At 35.3% G+C, this 22,330-nt stretch overlaps 1 protein-coding gene across 1 annotated transcript in view; it reads right to left on the bottom strand.

Annotated features, from left to right (window-relative positions):
• LOC150087291 (2,4-dienoyl-CoA reductase [(3E)-enoyl-CoA-producing], mitochondrial-like) overlaps positions 1–20,218 on the bottom strand; it is a 75,612-nt gene extending 55,394 nt beyond the window's left edge. Inside the window, exons 1-2 of the mRNA XM_090371958.1 lie at positions 20,148–20,218; positions 4,398–4,609 (exon numbers count right to left, since the gene is read on the bottom strand). Coding sequence (XP_090228084.1) covers positions 4,398–4,609; positions 20,148–20,201 — 266 coding nt within the window. The 5' untranslated portion in view covers positions 20,202–20,218. The remainder of the gene's footprint in view (positions 1–4,397; positions 4,610–20,147) is intronic.
• Positions 20,219–22,330: the final 2,112 nt, after the last annotated feature.

Here is a 22,330-nt window from a genome sequence, read left to right as displayed (position 1 = left end):
TGTCTGCACTACTCAGAGAACTTCATATCTGACTATACAACTATCCCCAGGTCCTTTTTCATTTTCCACTATCCTGAATATCATATCTTGTATTTGTCAATGTTAAACTTCAATTTCCATCTCTCAACTAATCTGCCTAATTTTTATAGATGTTGCTGCAGCAGCATACCTTCATTACTGTCATTAACCACCACTCTGCCAACCTTTGTATCATCTTCAAACTTAGACATTAAGCCTGATATACCTTCATAAATAAATACAGAAATCAACAATGGGCCCAGCACCAAACCCTTTAGAACTCTAATAACATTAGTCCTCAAAGAGCAGTGTCCATTGATAATCACTCTGTCTTCTCCCACTTAGCCATCCCTTTATGCAAAGCAATAACTTTCCCTCAATGCCACACGGCTCCAATTTTTCAGCAGTTTTTTTTTTTATATGCAAAAGTATCAAAAGCTTTCCTAACATTTAAGTATATGATATCAAATTGTTTTTTTGCATCCAGTTCCTTTGTCACTGCATCATAATATCCAATCATATTGGTCAGAAAAGATCTCCCCTTAACAAACCCATGCTGTGATTGAAGTAAGTATAACTTTAGTCCTGTCTAGAGTGACTCCATTATTTTCCTTTATTAGATTTTATGTGCTTCTTGAATAAGAGTATAACCCCTCCACCCCTCCTGTCCTGTGTGCCCATTCTAGCTCCGGCTAGTATATAGATATGATCTGAAATGGAAGATTATTTGAAGGCTTCCAGTAACAGCTTGGTTTAATTACTAAAGATTGCCTATGCTAACTAAAAAGTTGAATGGCACAAGAACTTTGTGGGAAAACACCACTGGAAAGAAAAAGCATCTTAATGTGTATGGTGCAGATTATAATATATGGCAATGAATGTAGAAGAATATATGGTGGATTACAGTTCCTTCAACACACATTTCATGGTGTTGTGAACTGATAGTAATATTTGGATCATGAATTCATATGGATGTAGCTCATGGTGCTGTGTCTGTAGGATGAACAGTTGTCATAGGATATACAATTCATTGTGCTGTGCATATTGATAACAGGTGGTAATTGGTTACAATGCAGTTCTTTATTCTGCACTCTGCAGTTCCTTGTGCTGCAATATCGAAGTTATGGTAATCAGTTTAGGCAGTTCCTTGTGCTGCACCATGATGGATAAAATTTCAAGAGCAGTGTCCATTAATAACCACTCTCCATCTTCTCCCACTCAATCATCCCTTTATCCACAGCCATAACTTGCCCTTAAGCCCATACTGCTCCAATTTGTACAGTGGTGTTTTATGTGAAACAACATCAAAAGCTTTAATGAAATCTAAGAATATGTCAAAATTATTTTTTGCATCCAGTTCCTCTGTTATTGCATCACAGCATCTAATCAGATTGGTCAGATAACATGGCTTCTTAACAAATTGTTGCCATGACTGCTGTAAAATTACATTCCTGTCTAGAAGGTCCTGCATTACTTTAACCAGTGATTCCATTCCATTAGTTTTCCAGGAACAGAAGTTAAGGTAACAGATCTGTAATTACTAATGTCACCTTTGATCCCCTTTATGAATTGGAGATACATTTACACATCTCCAGTCAAAAGGGACCTCTCCTGAATCCAAAGGTGCTCTCGTAATTATGACTAAGAGTTTTCTTACCTCCTTTGCTGCCTCCCTTAATATAATTGGATAGTTCCCACCCATCCCAGGTGCTTTTTTTGTGTTTAGCTTCAACAATTTCCTTTCTACTTTTCTCTCGGTTATCACAAAATCATTTAGCTCTCTGTTTGAGTTTTATAAATTTCTGGCATCCTCTTCTCTAAAGAATTCCTCATGTTTGAAATGTAGATGCAAAATATCTATTCAATTTGTCAGCAACCTGAGCAGGATCAACAACAGTTAAACTCTCGATATCAAGTGGACCAATGGTTCAACCCTTTCCTTCTACTCTTAACACAGGGAAAGAGGTCTGCTTTTCTCTGCATTCTTTGCCAGAGACATCTGTAATCTGCCTTAGCTTGCCTAGCCTCCTTTGTGACTTTATTGCAGAGTAATTTATAACTATTTAAGGCATCTATATCACCTGATAATTTATATTCATCCCATGCATTTTTATTCTCTGCCACGTCTCATTAGTTCATTTGACCTCCATTTAGGTCTCAGCCTTTAACAGTATTTCTTCATTGGTATGAAGATCCTAGTAGTCTCTCTGATTACTTCCCATTTAGAGTTTTCTGCTGGTAACATCACCAGTTAGTCACATTGCATAGAATTTAAAACTGTCTGTGACCACTCTAGTCACCCTTATGAAAGCAAAAGCCCTTCCCATTACAGTAGTTACATGCAGGAAGCCTCATTTCAGAAAGGATAAGGATCTGCTAGAACAAATGCAGAGAATAGCAACTAGATTAGTGAGGGGAACAAATGGGCACTCCTACCAAGAAAAGCATCAGTTCTGCAAATTGCAGCATCTGGAGACCAGGTACCTAAGAGAGGAAATCTGATTAAGGTATTTAAGCCTTTGAATGGATTGAATATGCTCAATGCTGATAGCATTATACCCCATGTGTGTAGTCTGAGCTGCTAGAAGGCTGGTTGCAGGACTATTGTGCAGAAGTTTGCTTTCAACCAGTGGGTAACTGATTGTTGAAACAGGCTTCCATCTTTGTTGAAACAGGCTTCCATTTTTTAATCATTCTTGAAAAGACTTCTAAATTAATGTTTTGAATAAATACAGTACATACAAAAAGAATTAAAACTTGTTCAGAAAAGCATAACAGTGGTGAGCAGGAATTGCCAGTTCCTAAAAAGGGTAACAAATATCCAATCCAATTATTATCCCATTGCACTTACCTCTACTTTTCGAAGTAATTTAACCACCAACTTCTAAGCTACCCTGAAACCTTCCATCTGATCAGTGATCGCCAATATAGATTCCATCAGTGTCGATCCACTGGTGATATATTCGCTTATGTTACCCATTTATGGATAAATTCAATGGAAATTGTTTGGTGAAACTTAAGCAGTTGCTCTTGATGTTCCTAAGGCTTTTGATTGTGTTTGGCATAAAGGTCTTCTAAACAAGCCTCCATCTTATGGAGGGCCGACTGTTGTTTGCAATTGATTTTTTTTTTTTTTTTTGGTAGTTGTTGGCGCATAGGCTTCTGTGGCCATAATGCACCTCCCAAGGTTTTTGCAGTACTTTGATCCAAGCCCGAGGCGGGAATCGAACCCGCGACCTTTGGGTTGCCAGGCAGGTACTTTACCCACCCGGCTAGCCCGGTCGGCACAATTGATTGTACAATTTTTCTCTAACTGTTCATGGCAGGTGATGGTAGATAGCTCTCTGTTTTCTAACTTTTCCACTAATATTGGTATTCCTCAAAGATCAATTCTTTCTCCCACTCTTTTCTTCTTGTAATGGTCTTCTTCCACTGAGTGGAAACCTTACCCATAGTTCTGATGACAGCACATTTCATTCCACCTTCTAGTTTGAGAACCCTTGCTCTGCACAAACAGCTTCATTATTTCGAATATCCACTACCATTTTGCCTAAATGCTGATCTTGAGGTAATTCAATGGGGCAAGGTAATTTAGCTAATTTCATTCCTTTTAAAATGCAGTCCTGTCTTATCTCACAAAAAGGAGTCTTCTGCTCCTATGTTTACCTTTGATGACACAGATCCCTAGACAAAATTGCATATCTCTATTGCATTACTTTTTTTCTAAAAAACTGCTCACTCTATACAAATCTAAAATCCACCCTACCATAGAATATTGTCCCCACATCTGGGATGGTGCACCCAAAACCTCTCCATTCAAGAGAGCAATTAGGTAAATTAATGACCCATCTCTTACAGTCTCTTCACACTCTGTGGCATAAACATTCTGCTTCTGCTGCATGTCTTTTCTATATATACTTCCCTGGTCGCTGTTCTTCTGAATTGGCATTGGCTTCTAAGATTCCCTTTCTCTTTTCTAAACCAGTCTGAACATGTGCAGCAACCATTTATTGTCCAACTTCAAACTCACAGAACCAACTTTTCTTCTTTATCTTTAATCCTTTCAGCTTCTGGAACAACTTTTCTCACATGTATTTTCTGAAAATTACATCTATAGAAATTCAAGTCTCATATCACCAGGTATCTCCTGTCTTCTCAACCCTTCCACCCATGCACAGTACTAAAGGTTCTAATACCTTTCATCTTTGGGGTTTTAATTAAAAAAAAAAATAAAAAAAACTGCAAGCTGAACAATTATTTCACTAGCTGCATTTGACCCTCAAGCTACATTTGGATACTCCTGAATTAAAGACAAACTTATATAACTATTATCATTTAAAAATATAAAATATTACACACACATGAAAAATCTTACGAACCTGCTAACTATTGCTACTTTGGCTCCTAAAGATGATAATAATGAAGCCATTCCTTTGCCAAGTCCAGTTCCACCACCTGTAATAAAGGCAACTCTATCCTGAAATGTTTCTGGAGACAACATAGATTTTAGACATGGCTTAAAATGGCTGCCTCCTTCAGACTTCTGATAATGGAATGGAAGACTGTAAAACTTCTTTGCATCTGAAAAGTACTATGAAATACAAAATTAATACTGCTTTACATTTATTTAAAATATAAGTAATCCTTACATAACATCTTTAATGCAATTGTGGAAAACATTATTTTGTGTAAAACACAAACAAGTTAAAAATAAGACCTTGTGCATCCAGGATCATAAATTAGTGAACTTTATTAAAATAAGCAAATAAAAAATAAGTAAAAATAAATTAAAAATTGCAGTCAATATACTAAAGATAATAAAAAATATAGAGATAAAAAAAACAAAGAGTAAAACAATTAAAATCATAGTCCATAAGAGAGGATAAAATAAGTTAAAATCACAAACGTAAAAGAGATGCTCTCAGGGTGGGTGCATCTTTGTCAGCTAAGCTAGTGAATGGCACAATACTTCATAAACAACAAGTAAACCAGGACACAATATTACTGAAAAAATAATAATAATAAAAACTCTAAGAATGTGGCAATGATGTATGACATTATTGGCAACAATATTCCAAGTGCACCAGTGCTCATCAAACTGTTGGATAGTAGATGCTATAATGTAGTGGATACACTTATTGAGGTTAAAATTGGGGTCTGCTGTAACAGCATGGAGTGACCCAAGTCATGACAAAAAATGGAAATTGTGTGAACAAGCCATAATCTTAAAGTCACTGCAAGGACCAAGCTTAACATGCTACCCAGTCCAGTAATGCTCAGCAACAGGGGAGCAAGCAAAATTGGCAGTGCTTATAGACTCCTCATGCTTGTGAATGCAGTCTTCCTATCTTCATCCAGAACAATGCAACATACTGCACAATCTGGGCACTTTATTATTATTATCATTATTATTAGCCATGTGGTACAAGGAAGCCAGAGGCTTATGCTATACCAGCCAAAAAAAAAAAAAAAAAAGAATTACCCTGAGAGAGAGAGAAGTAGAAAGGAATCACCAAGAAAGAGAAAAATGATGATTTATATAATAAATCAAAATCACTTTGCATGGGCAAAGAGGACAGGAATTTTTACATTGCCAATGAAAGTTTGCAACTTCCTGCCAGGGAATAGTGTCATCTAATATGGAACTATTGGTACAACCCCAGCAAGAGAGTTGGAAACACCCAGATAGTGGGAGATGCAATGTGACATCATGCACCTGTAGCTCAAGCCTATCCAAAACTTGAGAAGGGTATCCACACTTCATTAAATCTGTCCTTCATTTAGTAATTTCAGTATCCCTATGTACCACGAAACTGGAATGGCACCACACCTGAACAGGACTCCATACATGCCAAGTAGCATATGTGGACTCGGTAAAATGGCTTGCATACACAGGGTTCCTGAAAACTGAAGTTTCAAGGCATGAGCCCACATGCCTTGAAACTTCAGCCTATCCAGAAAAGGAAGGTTATTGTCTTCCTTTGCTGAATATGATGGTACTACCTCTAATTCTATGGTAAATTGGATCTGTGTGGGGGGGGGGATTAAAAATTAAGGTAAGGGAGAATTAGCATTAGTAGAGGCATATGATGAAAGAAAGCAAGCTTATGCAGCATCAGCCAAAAAAAAAAAAAAAAAAAACACTTCCACTTCACCCCTCCATTCTTCCGAAATACCTGTCCAGCTGAGCCTTAAATTTATTTAGGCTATCAACTTCCACAACAAGGGATGGAAGTCTGTTCCACCAACCAACTACCCGCTGGCTAACAGCAATTTTCCGCACATCTATCCTACATCTGTCTCTCCTCAATTTGAATTTATGCCCTCTCAGGTGATTATTCTGAGCAAGAGATAGAATCCCATCAGCAATGAGCATGCTCAAACCATTCAAGGCTTTATACACCTCTATCAGATCACCTCGCCAGTGCCTAGTCTCCAGACACCGTAATTCGCAAAACTTAAGCCTTTTTTCGTAAGAGCAACCCTTTGTTCCATTCACTAATCTTGTTGCCCCTCTCTGTACTCGTTCCAGCAGCTCTACATCCTTCTTGAAATGAGGCCTCCAGACCTGTATACAGTACTCAAGGTGTGGCCTGACCATTGCCTTATACAAGGGAATAATCACCTCCTTATCCCTGCTAGAAAAATTCCTGTATATCATTGAAAAGACACCATGAGCTATTCTTGCAGCCCGTCTGCACTGCTCAGAGAACTTCATATCTGCCTGCACAATTACCCCCAGGTCCTTTTCATTCTCTACCACTGTCAGTGTAGTACCACAGAGTTGATACGTTGCTCTGGGGGTTGCTGTTTCCCATATATAGTACTTTACATTTGTCAATGTTAAACTTCATTTGCCACCTCTCAGCCCATCTGCTCAACCTTTCCAGATCCTGTTGCAGCAGCATAGCGTCAGTAGTGTCCTTAACAACCCTGCCAGCCTTTGTATCGTCTGCAAACTTGGACATTAAGCTTGATATACCATCATCAATATTATTTATATATACAGAAAACAATAATGGACCCAACACTGAACCCTGAGGAACTCCACTAATAACATTAGTCCACGATGAGCAGTGTCCATTGATTACCACTCTGTCTTCTCCTCCTCAATCACCCCTTTATCTATAGCAACAATTTGCCTCCAATGCCACACTGCTCCAATTTGTGCAGCAGTCTTCCATGTGCAACAGTATCAAAAGCCTTTCTAAGATCCAAGTATATAATATCAAAGTTATTCCCTGCATCCAGTTCCTTTGTGACTGCATCATAGTGTGCAATCAAATTGGTCAGGCAAGACTTCCCCTTAACAAAACCGTGCTGTATCCGAGCTATAACTGAGGTCTTGTCTAGATGATCCTGCAGTGCTTCTTGAACCAGTGCCTCCATTAATTTTCCTGGAACAGATATTAAACTCACAGGTCTATAATTACTTGTGTCAGCCTATGATCCTCCTTTGTGGATTGCGGTCACATTTGCACATCTCCAGTCGATGGGTACCTCCCCTGAGTCCAAGGAAGCTCTCATAATTATGGCTAAGGGTTTGCTTACTTCCTCTGCTGCCTCCTTTAATATAACTGGGTAGATCCCATCCACCCCAGGTGCCTTTCTTGTGTTTATCTTCAACAATTTCTCCTTCACTTTACTCTCAGTTATTACAAGATTATCTCGCTTACTGCCAGAGTTGAATACACCTCTGGCAGTATACACCCCTCGCTGAATAACTCCTCATGTGTGAATGTCAATGCAAAATATTCATTTAGTTTGTTAGCTACCTGAGCAGGATCATCAACAGTTGAACCATCGATATCAAGTGGACCAATCTGATTCATCCCCTTCCTTCTAGAGTTTACATAAGTAAAGAACTCTTTGCTGTTTTTCTTTGCATCCCTTGCCAAAGATTTCTTGTAATCTGCCTTCGCCTGCCTAACCTCCTTTGTAACTTGGTTACAGATCAACTTGTATCCATCATAGGCTTCTGTGTCACGTGTTAATTTATATGTATTCCATGCATTTTTCTTCTCTGCCATATGTCTCATTAGTTCATCTGACATCCATTTAGGCCTAAACCTTGAACTATATTTCTTAGTTGGTATGTAAAGCCTAGTAGCTTCCAAGATTAGTTCTTTGAATGCTTCCCATTTTGAATTTGCTGTTGGTAACATCATCAGTTGGTCCCACTGTATAGAATTTAAATACTGTCTCAGACTATTGTAGTCGCCTTTAAGAAAGCAATAACTCTTCCCTTTACCCCTGATGGTAGTTACCTCTTTAGTAATTACAGGTCCTGACACCCAGAGAATTACCACACATCAACCACCAGCGCCAGATCAGAACCTGTAAATTCAAAAAAATAATAAATAATTAACTTCAGGCTTCTCAATGGCAGTGTTTGCAACAACAGAGCTGACAGGGACAACCATATCTGCACCCTGAATCTGCTGATACAAAGAATGAACATCATCACAGGCCCCAGTGAAACAAAAATGCAACTTAATGCAATGCACATATCCTTGATATGAAAGCAGGATCCTTTCCCTCAATGTAGTACTCCTGTTCAAGAGTTGTCTGGAGCATTCGCTGGCTTATTGGAGGGGAACACAGATAAACACAGAGAGACTGCACTGAAAGAAACCATGGTCTTGGTTTCAGAAATATCAATATCTCTAATAACCTGGAGAAATTGGGTATACTATTGATGGTATAACAAATTTTACTTACAAGGTACATTAACAGATTAGCAATGAATTTTGAGAGTTCATGAATCAGGGTGCCACAGCTCACAACAATGGGACACAATAAGGAAGGAATTATTCTGCTTTATAAGGAAATAAGGAAATACCTTGTATATTGCATTAGAATTATAAACCTCATTTTAGGGAGGATGTAAATCTGTTGGAATGGGTGCAAAGATGAGCAGTGAGGGAAACAAAAGGATACTCTTACCAAGGTCTTCAAATTTTGAAATTGTAATCTGGAAACCTGGTACTTGTGAGGAGATCTATTTGAGGTGTTAAAGACTCTGAATGGACTGGGTAAGCCACATATTGATGGCATCCTTACTCTATTGATACAACACATATAAGAAGCACAAACTTAAATTGAGGAAGGATGGTTGAAGGATAGACATGCAGAAATTTGCTCTCAGCCAGAAGATAGTTGATTGTTGGAACGAACGTCCATGTTGTGGAAGTAGGTAGTTTGAATAAATTTAAGGAAGAATTAGACAAATTATTAGAGTGGATGAACAGGTAATGTGGGAGTGGTGTTTTTTTTTTTTTGTTGTTTTTTTGCTGAGATATAAGCTTGCTTCCTTGCATCATTCGGCAATAATCACTTTGCATGAGCAAATACTAAATATCAAGGAACATCCAGTTTTTTATTATTATTATTAGCAGCTATATGGTGCAAGGAAGCCTGAGGCTTATGCTGCACCAGCCAAAAAAAAAAAAATTCCCGAGTTACCCTGAGAGAGAGAGAGAGGAATCACCAAGAAAAAGAAGAATGATGATATCCGGCTCAGGACCCTGGGTGTGCCAAGCCCATACTCACCAGATGTGAGCCCCCGGGGTGAACAGCAGCACTGGGAAATTAGGCACCTGCAAGGAGACCTAATTGAAGTTATTATTATTATTATTGGCTATATGGTGCAAGGAAGCCTGAGGCTTATGCTACACCAGACAAAAAAAATTCCTGAGTTACCCTGAGAGAGAGAGAGAGAGAGAGAGAGAGAGAGAGAGAGAGAGAGAGACAAAAGTAGAAGGGAATCACCAAGAAAGAAGTACTGTATGATGATATCCAGCTCAGGATCCTGGGTATGCTAAGCCCATACTCACCAGATGTGAGCCCCTAGGGTTTTATGTTTAAGTTTTAGTTTTAATTTTAAGACTAAATAAATTAAATGCTGATGGCAACCTTACTCTTTCCCAAACAGCACACTTAAGACAGGGCATAAATTTAAAGTTATGGCCCTAATTTAATTTAAATGTATGCCTATTAATTTTATTAATTAACAGACAAATTCAAAATTAGTAATGGCAAATGATGCAGGAAGGCTATATAGCACTCCCACAATATCAGATGGAAGTTTGTTCCAACAATCAGCTACCTGCTGACAAAGCAAATTTCCACACATCTGTCCTGCAACAATCCTTCAATTTATATGCCCCCAAACACATTTAAAAAGGATGGTTGCAATTTGCTTCCAGCCAGAGAGTAACAGACTGTTAAACAAAATATCATCTGGAAATGTGAATTAGACAGCTTGAATAAATTTAAGGAAGAATTAGATATTTTTAGAAGAGATGTACAAATTAGGCATATATATATATAAAAAGTACAATATTGAATTGTGTTGTTATTGCACCTAAAATAATCATTTAAAAAGTAATATTTTATAACCAAAAAAAAAGAGAGCATTAGTGTTTTATTTTATTTTCAATCAGTGATATGCCTAAGAATAAATACTGTAAGACCATTTGAAGGAATAAAAATTTACCAAATACCAGCACTGCACGTTTTCTTAGACATCAAGTTTATTCTCTCTTTTTATATATATATATATATATATATATAAATAAAACAATAATATTCTAATGAAGAATTAAAAATACGTAATGCCAACTTAATGTGAGCTTACCATACAATAAAATATCACCCTTAAATTCATAAGCAATAACAGTTGAGTAAGTGGAACTTTTTGGCATTGCATTTTTAATTTTGAAAGGATCTGCTCTGGCAAAATTATGCAAGGAAGCAGCATCAGCCAAATCCCTTGACACTCATGCCTACACCCAGGGCTGGATTTCCCATTAGGCACCATACGCACAGTGCCTAGGGCTTACAAAATTTTTAGGACCTATGAAGGAAAGGGGGAAAAAAATGCTTCACTCTTTTCACCATGACTAACGAAAAACAAGCTGATAAAACGTGTGCAATAGACTCTAAGAGCTTAAATTCAATACACATACACTATCTAGCGACTGTTCTTGAAACTATAAGAACCGAAGTGATGGTTGCTCCATCAATTGAGGTGGTTTATCATTTACTATAGTTGAAACTTGAGTCACATTAATTGATATGATTCACAGTCAGTGTTAAAATAGAAGAAACATTTTGCCCCCTTTTTTTAGCGCATTTCGGAATAAAAGTGCCTAGGGCCTACAAACACCAAATCCAGCCCTGCCTACACCCTCATCCTGGCTCTAACAAAAACTGCTTTTGTGTATTATATAACTACAAAGTACAAAAAAAAAAAACCCTTTGCTCTGGCTTTTCTAGTTGAGTCCTGGTTTTGTCTTATTTTAAGGTCCATCTTGTTCTAATTTTGTCACTCTAGAGCAGCAATTTCTACCATGTGCCAAAAATAAGCTGAAAGAAACTTTGATGCCACAGAAGAAAAAAAAAATAACAATTTTTGTGTGTCATAAAAAAAAAAAAAAAAAAAAAAAAACTGACCAAAATTAATAATTAGTCATTATTGTTATTATAAAAAAATGTAACTTGAAAGTTTCTAATGAGAACTTCGTTGCTATATAATTCTGTACACAATTACATTTACAGTTTTCACTGCAGATGTTGCTCAAACTGTAAAATAAATGTCTACAAATAAAAAAAAATCTTATTTCTTTTTTATATAACATAAAATATTTATGGATAGCTGAATGCTACTGGTTCAATATTCCTGACCTGATTTGTGACAAATAAAAAAGTGTGTTTAACACTGTAACAAGTAAGAAAAGTAGTTAACAGCTCAAGCACTATGATTTTTGTCAAATTAATTTTTTTTTAAGAGTTGACTTAAGGTGCCACTTAGCAGCCTAAAAGTATACTACCTTACATACATTAGCTGCAGATTTGCCACATGATTTTAATGTCAGTCTGCAGATGGAATGAAATGACAGAAACACCAAACAACAGTAACCTTCACAAAAATGCAAGGATACTCTATGCAAATATATAGACAGAAAATAAATAAAGAAAATGATGAAAAAAGACCAAGAAGCTTATTAAAGTTAGAGGAGGATATAGACTCCCTAGTGGCTTTCTGGAAGCTCCTTAGTTCACTGGCTGCAGTTCAATCCTCAACTGTAGCACCCCTCTATATAATGCTATCTTCACACTTAGCACCAAATGAAAGTCTATATGAACAAAAATTCCCTGTAATATGAACATTGGGAAGCCTTTGGTATAGTGTCACCCTGCTAGCTGCCACTCAAAGGTTTTGGGGTATAAGTTTGCCACTAAAAGTCCAACGTAGCACAATGTTACTGTAATTTTACTTTTTGAATGTACTGTACTGTACCTTGGTGACATTTTTATCAGCATATATCAAAATAATCAAGTTCACAAAAGTGAGTGAAGGAAGATAGAGATATAATAAAACTTGCTTGGAATGAAGTTTCAACTGAAACTATCAGCAATTACAGAGTAATAATGGTTAAATCATCAAATTCAGACATTGTAGGGATATCAAAGACAAGCCACTCGGACATAAGTGGTGCAGAATTTGAAAATGGCAAGTACAATCCTTACACAAAGGACAGATGGGCAGGATGGGGGGGGGAAAGTTATGCTTTTATTTAAGATGTGTTCTGCGGCAATGCACTCAGCTGACATGGTCGTTAGTGCAATTTTGAGACAGTTTGGTATGATATAAGCACTGGGAAAACAAAAAGGAGTGTGTTACAGGCAAAATGACTGTGATATGGGCAAATGGCAAGTAAATCAGAATGTCTTATAATGGGAAATATTCCAGTCAATATCCATCCACATATTGATTGAAACTTGTAGATTGGTCACTCACATGGTAGCAAGAATTTTCTGGATTTATCTGATGAATTTCTGAACCAGCATGCTAGAAAGGCAATGATGCAAGAAAGCAATACTCTTCATTTGATTATCAGCAGTGACTTTTTGTGCATTAGGAATCACCAGATAAAGAACCACTAGTAGCAGTGATCACAGTGTATTGATATGGGAAATACTTAAAGATATAACTGTCAAAAGTAAAGAGGAGATTTTGCTTTCATTAGGCCAGTGGTTTTCAACCGGGGTACTTTAAATTTATATGTTTATTTCATTATAAAAAGACGTACAGTATCTTTTTAATTTTGTGGTGATCTATAATTGATGTATACTTAGTACCTCTATATAAAAATTATTATATACTGTATATATAATTTGTATTATGAAATGTAATTTTTATAATTATATTATTGTAATAACTATCTTATAACATATATATATTTTAATATTATATATATATATATATATATATATATATATATGTATATAGAGAGAGGGGGGGGAAATCGGATCTAACAGGCAGAAAATTGAGTAGGGGTGCCGCAAAATAAAATAAATTACTTAGGGGTGCCGTTATTAAAAAAAGGTTGAAAACCATTGCATTAGGCAGATGGACTAAGGTGGCAACTAAAGTTTAGCTTTGACAAATGCAAGGTACTGCATATAGGTAGCAGTAGTCTTTGAAGATAGTAGAGAACGAGAAAGACCTGGGTGCAAATGTGCAGTCAGACATGCAGTTTTCTGATAAGTGTAGATGAGCTACTAGAACAGCTCACTGGTTTTTATCAATGACAAACAGAGTTTTGTCAGCAGGGATAAGAAGGTCATTATTCCACTATAATGCAATGGTTTGGATACAAGTATCTAAATCTTGAGTATGGCACACAGAAAGCCTCATTTTGGGAAGTAAATGGATCTGTTGGAATGGGTACAGAAAAGAGCAATAAGATTAATGGGGCACAAAAGGGTACTCTTTAAACCAGAAAGATTTCAGTTCTGCAAACAGCAGCATCTTGAAACTAGGCACTGGCAAGTAAACCTGAATGTGTTTAAGGCATTAAATGCATTGAATAAATTAAATGCAGATTACATCTTAACCCTTGCCTAGACAACACACATAAGGGATCATAACTTTAAACTGAAAAAGAATGGTTGCAGGATATATGTGTCGGAAGTTGCTTTCAGCTATAGGGTAGCTGATTGCTGGAACAAACTTCTATATGGTGTTGTGGAAGTGGGTAGTTTGAGTGAAGTTTGAGAGAAAACAACTTAGTTAATATACACAGTGCATTACATTTCAGGTGCATTAGCAAATAGCAATAATTTGTTCATAACAAAACAAAAGAGCAAAAAGCAGTATGTGCAAACTAAGGAAAATTTTTTTCTGTGCACCAGCCATATTACCAATTCATTGTGCCAACCAGAACATGAAAACAAATATAACATTCAATGCATACAGCATATAAATAGCCTGTGATACCTATAAAAAAAGATAATAAATAAATAATAATTGCTGGATTTTTATTAGTCTAATTTTATTTAAATTTGGGAAGGCTCAACCTCTAACAGAGCGAAATATGAAACTTCATAAAAATCCATCCTGTGGGAGATGTTATTACATGCGGGCTGGACAGACAAAGAAACTTTTCGGGTTTCTAATGAACCGACTTTGACGAAATTTGGAATGGCTCTATAAATCTTTCTAAAATCTCAAATATAAAATTTAATAATAATAATAATAAAAAACCATCCACTGGGAATCAAGTTATTACACCAGAAAAAAAAAAAAAAAAGAACGAGAGAATAATTGCCGGATTTCTATTGGTCTGATTTTTAATGAAATTTGGAATGGCTCAACATATCTTTTTAAAAAGCCTAAATATAAAATTTCATGAAAATCCGTAACGTAATCCACCAGGGACAAGTTATTAAATGAGGACGGACATGGTGAAGATAATAGATTAGGGGGTCCCCAAACTACAGCCTGCGAAAGAATTTTATCAGCCTGTGGATATTTCAATTAGATAACAATAAAATTTATGAAAAACAACACATTTTATAGATTATTTTAACGCTCGTCGGTTGATTAATAGTGCTGATGCCTCCGAGTCATCAGCTTAGTCTTGTTAGATATTAATTCTACTTATTTCCACTGAAAGCTATTCTTTGAAATATTGTTAAAATAATCTGTTAATTTTGACCCTGTCATTAGCCAATTTGACACTATCCTATTGGATAGTGTCAAATTGGTTAATGGAGTTAATTCCTCTGCTATAAATTAACTGCTGGCAGTCTGTATGCACATAAAGTTTCTAGTAGAATCAGCAAGAGGAGGCGGTTGGCAGGTATGAATTTAATCTGTTTGTATTACCTTAGATTTCCTGTTTTCTATTGTGACAGCAATTCAAAACTTAATATTTTATAATCATAATTTGCAAAATTATAATATCCTAAAATATTCAGATCTGTACCCCTTTCTGTTCTCCCCACAGCATGGTCTGATGATGTGTATCAGTAAGATACCCAAAACGTCACCTTATTAAACTATATTACAATTAATAATTATAATATAGTTTTATATTATAGTAATGTAGTTTATTAGGCAAACAGCCTGATATATTATAATAATGTAGTTTTTTAGTTAATAATTGTAGTTAATAATAGGCAAACAGCCTGATAAACTGTATTATTAATTTCACGTGATATGAATATAATAATAATCTTTTATGTTAAAATATTTCATAAAATTTTAAGACACATCAGCGCTTGCTTATTTCAATATTCATGAGTAATTTTTTCATTTTTTTATTCCAGTGACTCCATAAAAATCACAGAAGTTGAGGTCAAAAAAAAGAAAAGTTGATGCTGAGTGTCGCGTTTTTAATTAATTACTTTTTTGCACTGCTCAATGATACTTGTAAATGTAATATGAAAGGAATATAATATGAAATGAACATGCCTTAAATTAGGATAAATTTCAAGGAGATTTGCAGCAGAACAAACTCCAAGAACTAACTCAAACTTTTCAAAGTCAACAACAGAAGATTAGAACTTTTACTCATCAAAATTTATCTGCAGTTAGAGCTAGTTTTCGAGTCTCCCAAATTATTGCCGAAGAAGGAAGGGCCTTTACGGATGAAGAATTTGTAAAACGAATTTATTCGGCAATTGCAGAAGAGGTACGTCCTGAGAAAGTAAAGAATTTTGTGTCTGCAAGTTTATCTTCATCAACTGTAAGAACTGAAGATTTAGGAGATGATGTTCAAAACCAACTCGTAGAAAAAGTTTATGAATTCACACCTTTTTCAATGAAAATTGATGAGAGTGAAGATACAAGCCATACAGTTCAATTACAAATTTATACCCAAGGTGTAAATCAAAGTTTTGAAGTAACCAAAGAGCTAGTTGCATTAAAAATGCTCGTAAGATAAAATATATTTTTGAATGTGTCAGAAGCAATTGATGGCCTTAAACTGAATTGGGATTTGATATCAGCGGTTATGACAGATGGCACTAAAAATGTGGTCGATACTAAAATTAGGTTCATGAATCAGTTTCATAAATATCTTGAGTAAAAATATTAAAAAAACCAATGCAATTTCATTGCATAATTCACCAGCAGTCTTTGTGCTGAAAATCTTTAGGCATAGATTCAGTAGTGTCAATTGTAATATCAACAGTAAATTTTATTTGCAAGATGATTCACATCAGCAATTCAAAAATTTTACTGAAACTATTGAGGCTGAATACAGTGATTTGTTGCACTACACTGAAGTACGATGGTTGAGGTGAGGTCGTGGTAATATGCTACAGAAATGTTTTGAACCTAGGATCGAAATAGATCTATTTATCATCCAAGTTTCTTGCAAGTTCCACTAACTGGTTAAAATAAATTTATTAAAATAAATAAATGATATATACATATGATAAAACAGAGATAAAATAAAATAAAAGCATTAAAATACAATAAGATAAAAGTGTCAAAATATAATGTAATAAAAGCGTATTTAAGCGCTTTTGTTTTTAGCACTTTTATTATATTATATTTTAACACTTATCGTATTTTAATGCTTTTATTTTATCTCTGTTTTATCATATGTATATATCATTTATTTATTTTAATAAATTTATTTTAACCAGTTAGTCCAGAGGTTTCCAAACTTTCACGACGCCCTTACTGTCTCAGTAATTTTTTCACGGCACCCCTAGGCCAAAAGAAATACCTAACTCATTGGTTTTGAACCTTTTAATATATACCAATATAATATTTTTATTCTTTTATATACAGGTACTAAATAAAGATCACTACAAAATTAAAAAGATACGGTACAATGGATATTGTACCGTATCTTTTTAATGAAATAAATCCTTTTTATAATGAAATAAATATATAAATTTCAAAAAAATATAAATAATAACTTAAACCCAAATTACACAGCACCCTAAGAATGTTGTTTTCAAAGGGTTGAAAACCACTGCGTTAGTCGGTCGTCGCAAGAAACTTGCATAATTTGCAACCTGACACGCAAGGCCTGTTTTCTAGATCTATTTATGAACGAAAAATTAAAACCTGTTCTGGAACTCACATCTCAAATGGTTGTGGAACCTTGCCTTTTTTTTTTTAACAGTTATGTGAACACCTGAATTTTCTTAATATGAAACTACAAGGACGAGACAAACTTATCAATGAATTGGATTGTATTGTCAAAGCATTTGAAACAAAACTGGAATTATTTAAAAGTCAACTACAGTATTTTGGAATAAGTTTTCACATTTTCCACGTTGCGATAATTTATCTAAAAATATGCCTAGTAATTTTTCCGGTGAAAATTTTGTTCAAAACGTTAGTTTGTTGAAGGAAAAATTTTGCAGATAGATTTTCTTATTTTAAAAATAATTCAAAGGTGTTTTAACTTTTTCGAAATCCGTTTGATATATCCATCAACGACGTTGATGAGAATTTACAATTAGAGTTGTAGACACGCAAGATTAGAGTTGTAAGAATTTGAATCGAGTTACAATTAGAGTTGTAGACCTTCTATCTAAAAATGCACTAAAGACAATATTTAAAAATGAAAATCTAATTCAATTTTATTCAACATTATCTGAGTCAGATTATCCAAAACTTAAAAATTTTGCAAGAACGGTTACATCAATTTTCGGAAGTACAGTACTGTATATGGAGCAGACCTTTTCAAAAATGAAATATGTAAAATCAAAAATACGATTACATCTAACTGATCTGTATTTACATGACTTTTTAAGAGTTGGAACTATTACTTTAAAACCCGATAATATGAAACTTAGTCGCAGTCTACAACCACATTCATAGCATTAATTATAATTTTGTTGTATTACTGACTGTATTTTTGTGATTAATATAATAAATGAGTAATAATTCAAATGTTACTATGTACTATATTTGCAACATATAAATCACTCATTTTGTGAGACACTTTCAGCAGGCGCGCTGATTTGCCCTCAATTAGCACGAACTGCTTTTTATATATATATATATATATAAAAATTCATTTGGCCCTTTGTTACTGATATCTTTAAAAATAACCTTCTCCAACTATATTAGTATTCTTTTTTTTTTTAATCTATATCCAAAGCAGTACTAATTCTTCCCGACTACGTAGGTGAACTTGTTGCTTATACAACAGAACGTCATAAATCCGGCATCCTTGGGATATTGACAAGCCCGGATTTATGAAAATTCCGGTTTTTGCGAATTATGTGCACAGCCTATATATTCTAGGGTAATTCATAGTAAACTAAAGAAGTTCTTGCTGTCAGTAATACTCTACTTCTGCAAGCTCAGGTTAGCCGACAGCATAATCTTATTCAATCATATGATTATAGACAAGTTTTACCAGTGTGAATTGCGGGGGGGGGGGTAGTTTTTGCTAACTAAATAATCTAAAAATATTATCAATTACATTTGAATAGTTTTATAAGATAACACAACAGTGCTGATACTCTACTGTGAACTAGTTTAATCAGTAAATTCCCTTCACGGTGACATGCGCTTTTATTTATATCTCATTTATATCACTTCATTCGACTTAGAATAGTTGGGGTGAATGAAGGAGGAACGCCTACTTCGGAATTTTGTTCACAAAAATCCAAAGTAATAAATGTACACGTGAAACTAATTTATCTATTACGATGCTGGTCCAACTGCTATCGATGTGCTTATAATAATCCAGATTTACAAAGTGCAAACATGTTAATACTGTACATATTTAAAATGACTCAAATTCCGATTAATATCGTTAAGTTCCATTTTTGGTTCAGACTTAATCAGTCATGAACACGCACATACATTGAAGAAAGTAATTAATTTCGCGAACTAGTGGGAAATTTGTTCGCTGTCTTCTAGAGGTGTTTACGGAGACAACTTTCTCGTCACTTGAACCATTGGCGCACCAGCGAGGATACAGTACTTTTACTAGAAAAAAACTGTTTTATATTATATAATTCACAGAGAAATAAGATATATGATATAATTGTAACTCTCATATGTCACTCCGTAGTTTGGTTGATCTCATACGTAGATAGCAAGGTTTTTTTCCCCCCAGAAACTGGGGTTTTTTCGTCCGGCAAATCGACCAAAGAACGCAAGCAAATTACAAACAAAAATAAATAATAATAATAATAAAATAAAATAAATAACTAATATATATATATATATAGGTAGATGTAATCATTTACGGGTGACCCTAATATCATTTTTTTTTTTTTTTTTTTTTTTTGTACTCTCATATGTTGATGTTTGAAAAAGCTAACAATGTAAAACACATTCCGCTCCCTCACCCAACAAAAGTTCTGGTGCGACACTGATTTAAACCAATGGGAATGTTTCACTCTATGCAAATCAGTTTAGGGCAAAATTATCTTCGGGCTACTTGCTAAACAAACGGCTACACACAGATCAGAGTAGTAATGACACTAATTGCATAGGGCTTGCCTTGCACTCCATGTGACTTGCATATATATATATATATATGATACTAGAGAGCTTTTAAGTGCTCTATATTCTATTATATTATGAATCAACAGGGCTAACCTTTATTTTTGATATAGGAAAAGAAGCTTCCTATATCAAAAATAAAGGTAAGCACTGTATTAGCGATGCGCACGACGATCTAGTAACACGTTGTGTGCGCTTCAGGCCATTCCAAACCCTTAATCCGAGTCTATGACCTCGTTACTGAACGGTAAATGTATAATTATTGCATAAATTCAACACTTATAGAAAAATTAAACTTGTGAAGAAAACCGCATGTAGCCAAAAAATTGTTATATTTTCAACTTACCCATTTCTTACAAAGATTAGTACTGAGTTTAATTCTGTTACTGCTGTGCATCATGGTGATAGAACTTCTGAGAACACACTATAGTACTACTCCGTGTAGGCAAGTTTCTTATCAGTGGTTACTGCAATAAAAGCGACATAAAATAGCCGGAGTCGGCTGCGATTGAAAATGACGAAATCTGGCAGATAATGAAAAGAAAGTTGCAGTAAAGGAGAAAATAGCTCCTCGAAACTTTGTTCGCTGATGTAACTCGGAACACCTTTTTCTTCATTGAGATGGATCATAAAATTTCAACCAACGATTTTATCCGGAAGTTCGAACAGTGACGGAGTCACTAAAATCTCAGTTGGTGTACACTTTTACAAATGCAACACAGTTCGAACCCACTTTGTTATTATTATTATTAGTCATGTGGTGCAAGGAAACCTGATGCTTTTGCTGTACCAGCCAAAAAAAAAAAAAAAAAAAATCTGAGTTACCCTGAGATAGACGATGAAACTTAGTTTACAACTTTCAAAATTGAGTATAATTATTAACCATTCGAAAGCAGTAAACTTTAAAATCATGAAGTGTTCAACACTTTTCAACAACCACTTCAGCTACAAATTTTGAAGGTCAAAAATACTGAACATTAATTACATTGGTCAACAAAATGAAACTTTTTTTTTTGTTTTCACCAAAGAAGTGAACACAATTTTCTAAACCAGTTTTTTGAACTGATTTCAAATGTTGTCGGTTTATAAATAGAATGTGTAGTTTTCATATATGACTTTAGGACGATTTCATTAAAAAATGCATGAACCTAGTTACAATTACATTATCACGTTTATGGGAGAATGACACTATGCATAAACTTTAGTTTTCAGGATTTCGATAAAAAACTAAGTGTGTCTTAGTAAAACAGCGTTAATTGAGTAAATTGGCCGGTTTTTTAAATAAATAATGGAAAATAAGTGAATTATTTCCAGAAAAAATCACCCCCATGCTTTACTAGGGGAGAATGACACAATGCAACGTCTTTTATCACTTTTGCACGTTACACTTTATTAGCATTAGTTGAGGCATATGATGAGAGCCTTGTCGATCAATTCGGCCCTGGAGGGATTGTGCAAGGCTCAAGGGGTAGAATTTTTTTCAGCCTGGACTGTACTTGTTAACAGGAGAGATTGCTTCTACAAGGATGGGATACACTTAATAGAAAGGGTGCAAGAATTTTTGCTGATGCTGTCGAGGCAGTGTTAGGTGGGTCGGACTACTGCTAGTTGGGGGGGGGATACAAGAACTAATAGATTAACAGTAGCCACTGGCAGAGGTGGAAGTGATTCTTGCACTGCTTCTATTGAAATGAGCAGACGCCTGAAAAACAAGATGCAGGATATTTCAGAGACTGCTGGGAGTCATTGCGGTACAAGTAAACACATGGGTTGTGTTAGGGTAGCTAAGAATAGAAACAGGTGCATGTATACCTGCGTGTACACCAATGCTAGGAGTTTGGTAAATAAATTTGATAAATTTGAGGTATTGCTCAAAACATCAAAGGCAGATATTGTCGGGATATCAGAGACGTGGTGTCACACAGATATAAGGAATGCGGAACTGGAATTTGGGGAATACAATGTGTATAGAAAGGATAGACAGGACAGGAGGGGAGGAGGGGTTATGCTATTAGTTAAGAAATACATAAAGTCCAAGGAAGTGAAGCCAGTCGACATCGATGGAAAGGACAGTGTCGAGTCAGTTTGGTGTGACTTAAGCATAGGGAAATCAAATTTGAGAGTAGGAGTGTGCTATAGGCCTAATGACTCTGATGAGTATAATAAGATATTGTACAGGGAAATACAGTGGGCCAGTAAATCAGAGAGTCTTATAATTGCGGATTTTAATTTCCCAGATATTGACTGGAATTTGTGGTTTGGTCACTCGCACACTAGCAAGGCTTTTGTGGATTTATTGGATGATTGCTTTCTACATCAGCATGTTCGTGAGGCAACAAGAGGGAGCAATACTCTTGATCTGGTTATTATCAGTAGTGATTCTTCATGCATTAAGAATCTGCAGATAAATTAACCACTAGGTGGCAGTGATCACAGTGTGTTGAAGTGGGATTTACTCAAGGAGGTAACTACCATCAGAGGTAAAGGGAAGGGTTTTTGTTTTCGTAAAGGTGACTATGATGGCCTGAG

This window comes from Mastigoproctus giganteus, chromosome 4, assembly GCF_048544385.1.
Source record: "Mastigoproctus giganteus isolate SK-2022 chromosome 4, ASM4854438v1, whole genome shotgun sequence".
Lineage (NCBI taxonomy): Eukaryota > Metazoa > Arthropoda > Arachnida > Uropygi > Thelyphonidae > Mastigoproctus > Mastigoproctus giganteus.
Note: the sequence above shows the minus strand (reverse complement) of the source record. Positions and strands in the feature narration are given on the sequence as shown.